Here is a 15770-nt window from a genome sequence, read left to right as displayed (position 1 = left end):
GACGCTTTCTTTGAACAAAAAGTGGAAAAAATAGTAAAGTTAACGATCCCGACAGTATGGACAAGTTTGTGGGTTTTTAAACACAATTAACTGGAATGAAATTGAAATTATTATCATGATTTAAAAAAAAATATATATTACAATTAATTTGAAACGATACAATAAATGCTGACGTAGTCTGAATTGAGGGGAAGATGAATGTGGCTAAACAGGGCCTTGCTGGAGGAAACCTGTGCTAACGACGACTAAAACACGCAGCAAGAGCTACGTTAGCATGAATTAAATCATGTTAGAACAGCCCTAACAGTTTAAGAGCTGAAATGGAAATGAAATCAAAGCATTTTTTAGCTCTAACACCACAAATGAAACGCATTTTGTGCTCACCAGCTGGTTTGTAACTAATTGAGAAAAGCCTGCCTTGTTGTGTTAGCGCTCGTTAGCCTCTAGCTCAGCAGTAAATGAGAGAAACTCAATGATGCCTGAAGCTCTGAAGCTATTTAAAGCTCAAATCAATTCACCGACAGATGACGTGACCATAGTTTTTTTTTTTTTCTTCTGCTGTTGTGGTAATAAATAAATAAATAAGTGACAACAGTAACCTGCCTTGAACATTTTTATCGGAGAAAAGCTGTGAAAGATTTAGCTCATGCTCGTAGCTTTAGCTCTCTGCCCCCGATTTTTAAAGCTGGCGGAATAGAAAATCTTTAAGATAAGCTTGATCTGGTTGACTGTGACCGCCGGCCGGACGGCGCTGGCCTGAATCCGACGTGCTGCTGCTTCGTCAGCATGTGCTTCATAAGCCGAAACAAATGCTTAGTTTGCTGTGAGCGGCAGCACAGGCAGTAAAAAAACAGAAAACTTCCCCTCTGGCTCCCAACTCCAGTGGTTTTAACGTTTAACCTCAACTAATTCACCCGAGTGATTTCCATAATGCAGCAGGACACGTAAGAGGAGAACTGGAGCCTCTCAGTACTGTACATCTGACACCAAAAGCCAGGTTGCTTTTCACTTCTTTAAACAGAAAGTAGGCTGTACAACAACATGATGTCACCACTGGAAGCTTCAGCCTCAAACTGAGAAACGTACAAAGAACGCTGTTGTCCTTTTACTTTATTTCTTTTAACAAAAGGGTTGATTACGTCTAAAATGAAAAGGTACTTATCCTGCCATGAACAGTTTGGTTAATGTGGTTTCAGCCTCATGTAGTAATTCAGGCTTCCCGTGTGACCACCAGTCATATGTGCAACAGAAACATTTTCCACACTGCTGATGAAAAACAAGGAACTGTAAAGTTCCTGTGCATTTCTTTGGCGTGGAGTGCTTTATTGAGGAAACGCCATCAGCACCATTTATTTGTGAGTCAGTGAACAATTTTATGAGCTGTGTTTGTTTTTTAGAACTTACTTTATTTCTCTTTTTGAGTGTGTTATTTGACAAATTTTGTTTTTATTACTATGTACCATTCTTTTGTCCATAAGAAAGACAGATTTTTTGGGGGGGTAATTTAATCTTTAGGGGTGTCCCAGTCAAAAATCGATATCCGATATTGGTCTGATATCAACCAAAAGACGAGTATGATGGTCTGATATAATCATTCCAGTGTTTCGCTCCAGGATTTAATCCGACCCAGTGTCTCTATACAGCAGTGGTTCATAATAAATGGATCAGTTGCTCTCATACTTGTGCTTATTGAGTATTGTTCTCTGATTGAATAATATCACTGGATCGAGCCTCGTCTAATATTCCACACTACAAAATAAGTGGTAAAATTATGTTTGGCTCATGCTGATGTCGTGTCGACTGAATATCGGTATCGGCTTCTGTATCGTATTAAATGTGGAAAAACTTGTATTGGGACACTCCTATTAATGTAACCAATGATTATTCTAGTTATTGATTAATCTGTCAATTATTCTGATGATTAACCAATAAACTGGATTTTAAAAATTGGCACATTCTACAGATTTTTTTATTTAACTTTTTAAGCTTTTTCAATAAAATATTGGAAATATGTTGAAAATGAAAAGAAAGAATTCAATTCCTTTTTCAAACAAGAAAATAAACAATTTTATTGCCTAAAATGCAATAACTGCATTCCTCTGGTGAATTTGGACCAGATGACGATTAATCGATTACTAAATTAGTTGACGATTATTTCCATAATTACGATTAATCGGATTAAACGTTCCATTCCTGATCTCCTTATTTTATTATTTCTAAAAAGTATTTTTAAAAAACAACTTTTTCAGTGTTTAAAAGGTGTTGGGCATAAATGAAAAATCTGGGTTTTGCCTGGAAAAAGGCATTTTGTTAGAGAGCAACATGGACCTGACAGAGTGTTCAAAGAGAACGTAGCCTGGGCATAAAGACGACTATGAACATGTGATGTGATTATGCAGTGGGGAGATAATGTGTCAATATTTCACAATTACTTTTGGAAAGCCTTACCTTTTTTTAAAATGAAAAACAATAAATAATTAATTCAATCTGAAGCTGACATTTAGTCGGGTTACAACCACAAACAGACCAACAAATTAAAAGCTGACATGTTTTTAGCTCAGGTTTAGTCAGATTAAATGGAGAACATCTGTGAACATCAGTTTTTATGTCTTGCCATAAACCCATTTGGATTTACATCTGGATCATTTACACATGAATCTGCTTTGACCTTCTAGGACGAACAAACCAAAAACTCCTTACAGCCATTGTTTTTATTTTATTTCATTTTATTATTTTTTTTTAACAAAACGTAAATTTTTCACACTATGACTTAATCTGTGGCAGTCCAATTTCATTTATAGCTCACGTTTTCATATATTTACTCATTTAGTCTTTTGATGTACGTCTCATATGGGTCGTCTTTTCTTTGCCTTATTCATTTATTTCTGGCAATTTATTTAACTAATAACATGGGGAAATAATCTTGTTATGAGTGAGATAATCTAGTACTTTTTCATCAATATTAAGTAATTATTGACATAAAACAAGCTCCTATCATTTCCTGTAGTAGCACGCTTGTGTTATTTCAAGCGTGCTAGAAACTGGACAGAATTTATTTGGTAATATTTTGTGTTTTTGCAGTGTACATTCCCCACTGGACCCTTTCGCAGAGTTTCCAGTCTCGTCCCAGTCTTCCCACTCACCCTCTCTCCTGCTGTTCCTCAGGCAGCGCACTTTGGGGATCTGGGAGAGCAGCTGGCAGTCCTCAGCTGGAGGAGGAGAGCAGAGGAGATGACATGTTATGTTTGGAGGCCAAACACACACACACACACACACACACGCACACGCACAGAGGAAAACACACATCTCCCTTTATTGCCTCTGTCAGTCACTCGGACCCACAAGCACAGGACACAAAGCCAGGCGACCAGCAAAGCATCCATTCTTGGTGAAAATTCGGTGCCCAGAAAGACGTAAGCGTGTGCACAAACAAAAGAGTTTCGTTCTGCTGCGTCGTTCACCTCGCTGTGCTGTTTTTCATAAACAAATTCAACTCGTCTCTGACCGGTCAGAAGCCGCCTCAGACCTTTTTGTTGCTGCAGTGCGAGCGGCTTTGCAAACACGGGCGCCGACGCACACTCCTGCCCTTTTGAGGATTAGTATCAGGAGCAGAGAGTGAGTGTGATCTCACTGAGGGATTGTGGGTAGATCTAGCAGCCTCTTCCCCCTCCCCCTCCCATCTCAGCCTTATGGTCGCAGGCTGAAGCTCGATAACCTGTAATCCTCTTTGATTAAACAGCGTCGCTCATACGAACACATTTGTTTGTATTTACGGGACACGGTCGCGTCGCAGGGGACGGCAGTGTGTGTGAGAGATTGAGCGTGGGACAGCAGGTGTGTGCGTGTGTGTGTGTGTGTAAACATGTCTGTACTGGGGACTAATCACTCAGGAAAGATGAGAGGAAAGCCGTGGGTTACACCCACAGAGCAGATGTTGAATTTCAGACAGATTAAGTGTGTGTGAGTGTGAACATGAGTGTGTGTGAGCGTCCATTTTTGAGTGTTTGTGTCCGTTTCAGCATAGAAATTATACCTTTTCACACATTGCCATGCTGCAACTGTATACATTTTTGAGGATTTTACGCTAAAAACGGAGCAGGATAGTGGAATGTAAAGAAATAAATATGTGTTTTTAAAGGTTTTCGGAAATAAAATCTATTATAAGCCGGACAAAAATAGAATTTTCCACGAAAACGAGACAAAATCAGGTTGCTAGGTAACACCTATTGTCAAACTATCTCACGTAATTAAAGACAGATATGTTTTCTCTAAATGAATTGGATATTCTGAGGGGCCTCACATCAAAATCCAACATGGAGGTCAATGTAGGAGTGTCTCTGATTTATTGGCACTTCTGATGGTTTATTTCTAATCAGATTAGTCACATTCACAGCGATAGCAGTTAGCATGTACAACATTTAGCAAAGCCAATTCTTCCCTAACACGCAACGTGAGGACACTTGTAGTGCAGCATCTTACTGTAAAAATATTTCAAGTGTGGAAAGAAGCAAAGAAATTAGCATGCTAACCCCTCATGTCGCATGTTTATCATATTTCCCATTAGCCACTTGAATTTCAAGTCGACGTCCATTTTGAAAGGTGGCCTTTTTAAGCCAATTCTTGTCACAAAATGCTACCCATTTTCATGACTTCTATTAACTAAATATCACATGATATGCTTTCAACTTTGATCATCCAAAGTTGGAAAAGTTTGCTAAGAAAGCTTCGCTACCTTTCCTAGCAAAGTTAGCAAAACTGAACTGACTTTGCTGTTTGCGAGTCTCACACCAAGAGAAGGAGACGAAGATGTTACACAGACTGAGAGACGGTCGTCTTAATGGTTAACGTTAGCCTCTGCTATACTGTTATTATGTGTTTAGAAGAGCAGTGCTAGTTTCAGTAATTTTTCAAATTTGTGTTTAGTGGTTTAGCATTAGTTTCTGCTAACATCTTATAAATTTGTGAGGGAGTTGGAACAGGTTTTTAAATTGTTTTTGCCTGTTGTGAATTGGCACAATATAAATAAACTGAATGAAATTGATTTGCAAATGAAATTTTCACTACTTTGAAAAGTCACCACAGAATATTTTGATTGAAATCAAGAGGGAGGTAATAATTTTAACTCAGGTTGCACAAAACATCTGTTTCATTTATTACTTCTATACTAAATTAGCCACTATTTTAATTATTTCCTATCACTAGTGCTGTTCCTCAAGGATCTGTCATAAATCTCCTTCCTCTGGTATCATCCACAAATATTCATAGATTTATAATTATTTTACCTGAAACCGAGTTAACATGAGAGAATCACTTCTTATCAAATTCAACAACAACAACTCTCTCAACTGTGATCTAAGTATCTAATAGTCGTATCGTTTTAAACTCTAGCTTAATCTGTAAATTATTGTTCTTACTAAGTAACCTTTGAGCAATCTGTTCTTGCCCCAGTGAAGCTGGAAACAACTGAGCTTGTCTGCACGCAGAGTAAAGATCAGCGTCCTTGACTGAGGACAAAGTGCATATAGTTAAGGCGAGCCTTGATGGGATTACCCTCAGCCGGGACAGGCCTTAATGCTATTGCTGACTGTTTTCGTGCTCCGCCACCTTCTTCGCCTGTCTGACTGCCAGCTCCCATCTATTGACCAACAAGCTCACACTCTCACTGCCAGAGCTGAAAACCTCAGATGCTCTCTGGTGATCGAGGGGCTCATCAACCCACTGACGCCTGTATGAAGGTCACATGGAAAACCTTTGATTTTTATGGCTGTAAAGTCGTCAGAAAAAGATGCACACCTCCACTTTCAATACCAGACACTTATTTAGAATTACTGTGTGTATTTTGACGGGGCCAACAGGTCACTACGCGTTTTCACATGCATCTTAAAGGTTGAGTTAAAATGAATTAAAATGGTACATAAGGCAATGAGAAACACTTTACCAAATTAGATTCGATACCAAGTTAATAACAGGACCAGTATCACAGACGCTGATAATTTATATTTAAGTTTGAGATACTATAAAAATTCTGACCTTTAATTGTTTTGTGGTATTTCCTTTTAATTATTCAATTCAATACTACAGCAGAATTTGCAGTTTAAACTTTAATAACATTGATAAGATTTCGTTCAATTTTTCCTACGTAAATAAAGCTCCTAAAACGATCATCTGAGAGCAAATCAAAACAAAACATTCTTTAGAGAAAATACAATACGAACATTTTTTAAAATTCCAAGACAAAACTGAACTCAAGTATGAATATTACCACTCTAGTATCGATGTGATATCGATACAGAATTGGTGCCGATGTTATCAATATTTTGGATCGATCCGCAATCCTCTGATATAAAGGAAATGTATGCAAACCGCTTAAGGAAGTAATATGAAAATCATGAAAAACATTCTGTCTGATTGTTTTTGGATTAGACAAGTTGGAAGTGAGAAAGAAAAGATTATTAGATCACAAAAGTTTAAGGGATACAGTGCAAAGACCGCTCAATCAGAAATAATCCTTTGGTTTAATTTTGAGACGATCATCGATTGATCTTTGGTGGTTATTGAGGCTGATTGTGATCGTTACTGTAGTTTATTGGAGCTTCCTCCTGATACAGTCACAGCCGCTTCAACTCTAAAACTTTCAGTGAGCTTTCCCATCTTTCCAATTAAACCCATTTAAAAAAAAGAAAGAAAAAAAGGAGTGCCTCAAAGAGGCTCACTGGCTTAAAGTCAGAGCGGGGCAAAACTAAAAGCCTCAAACTGTAACCAAGGACTACAGGAAAGCGTTTCAAGTGATACCCAACACTGGGAATTGTAATTAAAAACAGGGAGGAGGCTTAAGGTTTGGAAGTCTTTTGGCCGGTTCGGATATGGAGAGTAATGCGCGTTCATGACGGGCGCAGGTAGGCCGGCGGCCCACGAGGAGAATAAATCACGGCATTAGGGAGCTTAATGTGCTCCTGCTGCTACATCCGCTGAGACACCACTGTTTAGATGTCTGGCCAGCTCTGGCACTTTCAAGTGTGTCCTTCTGTGGGTCTGAGCACACTGGGAATTTAGGTCAACGTGCGGTTCCCAGAGACACAAGATGCATGTGGTGGAAATTACAGAAAGCCCAGCAGACGGTGTGAAGCATGAGCTCATGTAATTCATCTACCTAATGCCGTCAAAGGGGAATAATTGCTAAGACGCGGTTTATTTATTTCCACAGCTTGTGGAGCTACTGAACGCAAAAAAACCCGCAAATACTACTTCTTCTTTTTACAGCACGTCTCGTATGTAGATGTTAGAACTGTTTGTTTATTTCACCAACAGTTGCTGCGTATCCACTGGACACATAATTGCAGAAAAATACATTTACTTAATGGAAACGCGGCAATAAAAAAAAAAAAAAAACTCAAAAGTTTTTTTCTGAAAAATATAGGACAAAATGTAACCTTAATAACTCAGCTTCAGAAAACATAAAAGCTGAAATATCATCATCATTTTCTGTTTCTTTTCTCTCTCTGAAGAGTTTTTGCAGTGCTAGTGGCTTGTATTTTTGTGACAGTAGGTAGACAGGACAGCGGAAAGACATGCGGCAAAGGTCGTCGGGACCGGGAGTCGAACCCGCGACCTCCGCGTCGAGGACTAAGGCCTCCAAACGTGGGGCGTGCTAAACCCCCTGCGCCACCACAGCACGCCCCATCATCATCATTTTCTGATAAAAAAGTTTTGACACTAACTTCTTTGCATCACTGGAGTCACGCGATTAACAACCTGATGTTGCCGCTGCCGCAAACAACGAAGAAGAAGAAGACGACACGAAGTAGTGTGAGGAGGACGGTGCATTGGAATGACACAAAACGACAAACTAAATGAAGAATTACTGGAAGCCATCATGTAATAGTTCAACAGTGCACTGTTATCGTACAACTATTGATTATTGCTGCTTTAAATAGATGGAGCGTAAAAATAGGATTAATTACTGTAGTAACTACTGTAGAGATATTGACAAAACAAAATCTAGTGACAATGTTCATGATCCATAAGGGCATATCTATGCAGTCTAATTCTATGCAGCTCTGACGTCATGCTTTATTTATATTACATTACCTTTAGATTTCCTATTTGAACTTTCTGAAACATTTCAAAGGTTTGTTGCAGTTTATCGTCACGTTTGACCGTGGTCGTCAACCTATAGTTTTTGTCAGTGTCATTTCCTTTATTACTTACTTTACATTAGCTGTTCTACTCCTGATCGCACCGACTGAACAAACGAAAGTTGTTGTAACAAGTCTGACCAAGACTGAGAAGCTGTTGGTGTATTTCAGTGGTGCAGAGTTACGAGAAGAATGTGTCATTCTGCACATTTATTTCTGTTTTTTTTTTTTTTTTTTTTTTTAAAAGAACAATTCAGGTGAATTCAGTTTAGTGTATCGGATCGGTATCGGCCAATAGTAAGCCTCCGATATCAGCATCGGTAGTGACAAAAATGGAGCAGTGCGTCCCTAGCGGTAGCATCGACAACAACAACAACAAAAGAAAAGGACAAAGCTTACGGTCAGTGCTAAAGTCATCTATGAGGATTATTTCCTGAATGAGAGACGGGGGGCTTCGCATCAGGACACTGAAACAGAACACAAAGAGAAGTCAGGTCAAAGTGAAAACTCCAGGCTCGTGTCGCTGCACCAGTCTTAGGCGGCAGGAGGCGGGCGTTTGCGTTCGGCCTCGTTACCTTTTGACGGTGCGAAGCAGAGTGGAGCGAGCTTCATTGTGGAACGTGATGATGATGCTTGTGGAGGGAAGCTCTGCGTCGTAGGTCAAAGACGCGCATCTGCAGCGGTAAAATGAAAAGAAGAGATTAGATCTGCGCGCTCAGATCGCCGCGTGTGATTAGCTTGAACAGAGTCTCAGCCAGCCGTGATTAGCAGAAGTGGCCTCATTGTTGCCATTAGTGACAAGAAAATATCCAGTTGCCCGGCAACAATCACACAGGTTTGGGACCGTTTTCCTCTTTTGTTTCTGACACTCGGATATTCAAGTTCAAGTCAGAAGACATAAAGCTGAAATATGAACTTTTTCAAAACCATTACAGTAAAATAAGCCTGTTTTTACTTATTACGTTAAATATGTTACCCATTACATATGGAACATGACCTTTATTAATTAACTGGAAGCTCAATTAGCACCTTTGAAATGTGTCTAAATGTTTATGAGCTCTTTCGTGTCAATTGTGTTTTAATTTAGGGCTGAAAGGGGAAGTTATGGCCTGGCGAGGAGCGAGAGTCATGTCTGAAGGGTAAGGAAACCTGAATAAACAATTATATGAAAGCATAAGTTTTATTCTTTTCAGAAAATCATTGGAATGTGCAAACATTTTCACCAATCAACATTTTTGTAACTGAGAATTTGTACTGTACTAAACCAATAAAAAACTAAAATATTTCGTTGTGTTGGGCGGGGCCAGATGTGGCGCTAGCTAACCAGCTAACTGCTTGATGATTGGGTCATCACCTTTGCAAAAAAATTTTGATACGGGTGAAATTTTTAAGGTGAATTATTGCTAGCACATTTGAAATAATTTTCTTTTTTAATAACTAAATTCTGTTATAAATTCAATGTATATATATATATATATATATATATATATATATATATATATATATATATATATATATATATATATATATATATATATATATATATATATATATATAAACCGTCTGATTGTAGTGTCTGTGAAAAACAGAATGCAAAAGAGAAAAGATGCCAGGAAAGCAACTGGCAAAGGATTTTCTATTCTTTTCACACAGCTCCCACATCTTCTTATTTAAAATAAAAAACACAAAAACAAAACTTAATGCAGAAAATCTTAGCAAAGATGACAATCTAAAAATTTCCTATAATTTTTGTAAACAATCTGTTCCTTAAAATGTCAAGCCGCTCCAAAAACATCCTGTTTACTCACAGTGAGGGCTGACATTTCACCAAACAGAACCATTTGTCAGAAATGACTTAAGTCGATTCTTCTGACTCTCCACTAAACCGTAATTGTTGTGATTCTTAGAGAGATTACAGCGGACGACTTTTATCCGGTCGTTAAGAATCCGGGGAGAAGGGAACCTGGAACGGGACGAGACACCCAACTCAAACTCGGCACGGAAAAAACGATAAACACGCCCAACAGAAATTGAGTGCAAATTGTTCACAGAATAGAAAGAATGTTTGAGAAATAAGATGTGCTGCCAGAAAAACGCAGAAAACTCCCAGCAAAAACAACCACAGAGATCCGGCGCGTTGCTCAAAGGCACACATCAGTCTGAATGTCTTGGAATAAGTGAGTCATTAATTTGAGCTACCGTGGGTCCAGTTTTTCCCGTCAGGCTCGACGTAAACAGCTCATAGGAGCAAAGGGGCCTCGTTTGGCAATCCTGCATGCAACAACCAATGTGAGAGCAAATTAACGTCAACAAACCAACAAACCACGTTGTTTTTCAACGTCAACACGCGACAACTGGAATGCTAAGACTAGGGATGCACCATGTATCGGCAATAATATCTGTTTCAGGCGATATTAGTCTTTTTTTCATATCAGAGAGCTTTCCTTACACCTTCCTTAGCTAATGGGTAAATGTTTGGATTTAGCCAGCCGTCAGGCTAACGACAGTAAACTATCATAGGCCTCTAACACTTGGCTTACACTGCCTTGCAAAAGTATTCAAAAGTTTTTTACTTTTCCCAGCTTTGTCACTTTATAACATGTTCTTCAGCGCATTGTATTAGTATTTATGTCATAGCTGAACATCAAGAGAGTGCATAATGGTGAAGTAGAAGGACATTGACATAGTTTTTACAAATACAAATTTGAAATGTGTGGCGTGCTCCCCATAGTTCATCTAGCTATCCATACTCATTCATGTCATTGAATGGAAATAACTCTAACTCTAAACCTTTTCAGTCGCTAAACGATTTTAGTCAGTCTTTACATTAAAAAAAACAATAAATAAAAGCTTAAACCAAAGAATGTTGACAAAATAAGGAGTTAGATCATGAAGAAACGCCTGGTATCCAGCAGGCCTGAGACGATTAGTTGGATTAATGCTCTGTGGGGCGGAGGCTCAGAGGAGGAGCTTCGTCTTCAAAGGTGGGGCCAGGTCCACCCAGGCGTTTTTCACAGTCGAATGGTTGCCATGGGAGATTAACATACATTAAAGAATGAAGGCAACACTCCAGGTTTGTTTTCAATTATAAAATAACATTACAACATCATGCAAAGCTTTAGAAAAGATGATTTTTAAATAATATTGTCCCTTTAATAAAATGCAAAATCGTCTTTATTGTTGAAATAAAAAAAATTAAAAAATCATTTTAGTATTTTTCTCCATTTGTTAAGTAAATTTGCATCAATAATTAAATACACTTATCATGTGCGTCTTAGTGACATAAATGACTCGTCTTTATGTGACTTCTTGAAGAAGTGCTTTACAATTTAACAACGGGAATGTTTTCTTAGAGCAGCGTCTGTGTTTGCAGTGCTATGATTCACACAGCCAACACAGTCACCTGAAAACAAAGGTAATCGCTTTTATCATCACTTTTACTCTCATCACTGCTGCGCCACAAATGATGGTGATCAAACGTCAGCCGACACTCACCTGTAGTGTCTCGTGTCTCGGATGGCTCGCTCGCTGCCCAGACGGTCGCTCTCCTGCAGATTAAAGGCGTGCTCCCTGTACGGGTCGTCCCCCGGTTTGAGCTGCTTGGCAGCCAGGTAAGCCTTCTCGTCGAATCCGCCCAGCAGCTGGCTCTGCTGCTCGCCTCTGGGGGGCTGAGTCACCTGCACAGGAGGCAAAACAGAGTCCATGAGTGCACAGTCGGTGGAAAGCGGAGGCAGTGCTCCTATAGCTGCTCCTAGTTTGCTACAAGCACAAGCCACAGTGTATTTTATTGGGATTATGTGAGATAAACCAGCACACGTTGGTGTAAAACTGTGAAGAGGAGGGGCGTGCTGTGGTGGGTATAGCGCGACCCACATTTGGAGGCCTTCAGTCCTCGACGCGACGGTCGCAGGTTCGATTCCCGGACCCGGCCGACGTTTGCCGCATGTCTTCCCCCCTTTCGTTCCCCCTTTCCTGTCAGCCTACTGTCATATAAGGGACACTAGAGCCCACAAAAAGACCCCCTGGAGGGAAAAAGAAAAAAAACTGTGAAGAGGAGGGTCACACCTCTAAAGTTTTCAGAGAAAAAAATCTGAAAAGTGTGGCATGCATTTGTTCAGTTCAACCAACTGCCTTCAGAAGTTCCATCGCCGTAGTCACTAAACTCAGTATGAACTAAGGCTGTAAACGTAAACGCATGCGACTCATCTAAAAGTGTAATGTGTTAATGTTATATAATTCAAATCATTTTGACCTAAAAGCCTCTCAACCAGAGAGTTACCTCCTTCTCAGCAGCACGTCATGAATTTGACACATGAAGAGAGACGGCAGACAGCAACAAAAGTTTCAACGTTTTTCAACTTTCTGGTGTTGCTAGTCTGCGTGTGCGCAGACTAGCAACAGACTAGTTGCTAGTGAACATGCAGACTAGTCTGCATGTTGACTAGTCTGCATGTTGGCGCTCCGTGTCCGAGCGCCAACATTCACATGCACGAATCACGCCGGCGGCTTGGCTGGATGAGGACGAGAGACTGTCGCCTCATCGTCCTGGCTTCACAGGAAATGGATGGACAGGGAGCGGCGGCGCCTGCCGTGTGTCTCGCCCTTTACACGGTCTTGTGCTGCAGTCAACAACGCCAAGCGGCAAACATGAGTGAAAACAGGAGCAAATTTCACAGTAAGAAACTTTCCAAACTTGGTCCAAACTTTCATCAAAGTAGCATTAGCTTACCTATTGCAACGACGAATTTTCCTTCCACCGAAACCCAATTCATTTGTAGTTAACGTTTCTAAATTGAAACAAAAATTACCTTCCTGATTATGAAAACCTGGAAAACTGATTATTTGACATGTTTGATTGGAGATAATTTCCTCAAACATTTTTTGAAAACATTCATTTTTACATTTCAGGCTTAATATGTTGAGTACAGTGATTAATCACAACGCTGGAATGACATTAATCTGATTACATTTTTAAATTAATTAACAGCAGTAGTATAAATACAACTCAAGTATGAAACCCAAAGAAGCAATCAGAGAAGCAAACGAGAGAATCTGGAAGAGCTGCAGAGATCAAATATCAATATTAAATCGATAGCATCGATTAATCACATTTTCTGTTTCAAAGATTTAAATAATTTTTTATACTGGGATGTTTCCCACTCTTGATTTTAAATAGTTTAGAGGTATTTCATCGCCTAGCGTCACCCATCTTGTTTTACAGCTTCTATTTATTTGGACTTTGAATCCAGATCAATTTTTATTTATTTATTTTTTTTAAGAGTGATTGAAATAAAACTGACTTTTGAAAATTTTCTGTCATTTGAAATTTTTTTGTAAGAAAAGAAATGAAAAAAAAAAAGAACGATTAAAATCAGAACTTGGATTTGGTGTGAAAATTCTGGAAGGAAACTTTCTTGGGGTTTTTTTTCACCAAACCAGTCCGAGGACCTGACTGGTGTGAATGGGTGCCATCAGCTCCAGTTCTTTGTGTTTCTGAAAACTGGGAGCAGCTGAACCGCAGGAAACAGCATCATCAGAAGCAGCCGATCAGAACTGCGTTCATGACCCTGCATTTAGTTTTGTTTTTGATGGATTAAGAAAAAAAAAAAAAAAACAGAAACAGTGAAATACAAAAACTTCAACGAGAATAAAACGCTGGACCGGAAACAGAATAACAGATTTTCAGTCACTGCTCTTCCTGAAGTTTATTTTGAAGTCACCCATCCTAGAGGGCGAATAAAGAATAAAGAAAAAAGAAAAAGCGTCAACAGCGCTGTCCCTCAGCATCAGAACTTTTCTCATCAAAGCGTGTTTGTCGTTTCTTCTGGGTGACTTTGCTGAAGTTCTCTCTCTTGGGAAACTCCTGGCACATTTGCAGCTCTGATTATTTATGCGCGCCGCCTCCATGCGAGACGCCAACAAATAAATCGATCGGGTTGACTTTTAATTCGTTATGAATACCATCATCGGCCAAAAATGTAAATGTTAGCCTCCCGTTAGGGCGGCCGTGTCGATTCTAACCAGGCAGGACGAGCCGAGCCCCCATCAGATCAGAATACAGTCCATAAATCCTCGGTAATAAATGGATTTTCCCCTCGAGGAGCTTCACCAGCTGATGGATCCTTAAAGGAAGACAAGAGACGCTCTCGTCAAAGAGGTTCAGACGCGTGACGGACACGCAGAGGGATCCAGGCTGCTGCTTCGGTTCGGCTGAAGGGCGTTAGGAACAGCTCCTGAACAGGCTGAGGTGAGACTGACCTCATTTCCAGCCTCCCCAGGGAAGCAGCGTGACCCCAAAAGAGCAAGAAAAATAAAAAAGATCTCAGCTGGAGGAAAGTGAACCGTTGACAGTGACATTATTAGACTTGCAGGTTGCTAGAAATGAATGTTATTTATAAGATCAGCAGAGGTTGTGTGAATATAGACCAACTAGTAGCTGCTGAACACTTATTGTGTGTCTACTGAGGCTGCACCGATTGCAGTATTCTGTACGATCACTGATATCCAAAAAACCTGACTTGCTGATTCTGATTTTGGCTGCGTTTCTACTACAGATGTGCAAAAATCTCTGTCAACATCCTGCTAATGTCTAAAAAAAACAACAATGCAATTTTGTAATTGTGGCGTTTCCATTAAATTAGAAATTAGATTAAAATCACACATAAATACATCTGTTCACGTGATAAGTTATCAAAACTCACAGCAACGATGGATGGAAACATGGAATATATTCATAATTCAGCCATGGCGCTAGCATCACTCTCCATCGGCCAATCAGAGGAGACGTCAGCGCTTTAGTCAGGCGTTGGAGCGACAAGCCCCGCCTACATTTTATGAAAATCGTAGTTGGCGATTTTACAGAAGAGTTATGGATTCAACACGTTGGAATTACAAAACTTTTCATGAACCGTCCGAAGCTGTGAGAGCGCTAGTGGATCTAGCTGCACATTGAAACAAAGACAAACCATCATCCTGCTACCACTTCCTGTCGTCGTCTTCTTCGTGGTTTCCGCCTGTACTAACATCCGGCTGTCTACCACGTGACTCGTTTGATGTGAAAAAAGTGTTTTGATAATGTCTGAGAAAACACCTGACAAACTTTAAGCCAAAAATGTGAGTTTTTTTTGTTTTGTTTTGGGTCTTTTTAAATTAGCCTGTTTCTGTTAAGCTAATTTGTCTTCGTAGTTACTGTTGATGGTAACTACGCAGCTGCTGTCGGGTGTTAGACGGTCACAATACAACTTAAATTTTTCAATCTTATTGGGTTGAAAAACTATAAACAATATGACTGAAACAATACAAACTTGTTTTAACCAAACACGAGGTAGTGCTCTCAAATATAAATAAATAATCTAGAGCTTTGTTATTCCAATTAACTAAGCTAAAGAAAAAAGAAAAATCAGCTCCTTGAGTCCTTCATTTTTCACATTTTAAAATTAATACAGTATATATCTCCCAATATATAATTTTGGGAGATCGACAATCTCCAAAAATGAAGAAAATCGAAGCCGATGCGTCGATCAATCAGAGCACCAATAGTTTTTAACCACTGAACAAATAGATACATAAGTCTAACTAACTTTAACAGGAACAGTTGTAATGCTGTTTTCCATTTGCCCATTTAACGACTGCAAA

The 15770-nt window shown here is 39.5% G+C and overlaps 1 protein-coding gene across 1 annotated transcript in view; it reads right to left on the bottom strand.

Annotated features, from left to right (window-relative positions):
* The window catches only part of galnt16 (UDP-N-acetyl-alpha-D-galactosamine:polypeptide N-acetylgalactosaminyltransferase 16), a 54405-nt gene that overhangs the window by 29316 nt on the left and 9319 nt on the right, over positions 1–15770 (bottom strand). Inside the window, exons 2-5 of the mRNA XM_044142869.1 lie at positions 11631–11812; positions 8711–8809; positions 8535–8602; positions 3144–3209 (exon numbers count right to left, since the gene is read on the bottom strand). Coding sequence (XP_043998804.1) covers positions 3144–3209; positions 8535–8602; positions 8711–8809; positions 11631–11812 — 415 coding nt within the window. The remainder of the gene's footprint in view (positions 1–3143; positions 3210–8534; positions 8603–8710; positions 8810–11630; positions 11813–15770) is intronic.

Source organism: Gambusia affinis, linkage group LG16, assembly GCF_019740435.1.
Source record: "Gambusia affinis linkage group LG16, SWU_Gaff_1.0, whole genome shotgun sequence".
NCBI classification, from domain to species: Eukaryota; Metazoa; Chordata; class Actinopteri; order Cyprinodontiformes; family Poeciliidae; genus Gambusia; species Gambusia affinis.
This window is presented reverse-complemented; position numbering and strand designations above follow the sequence as displayed.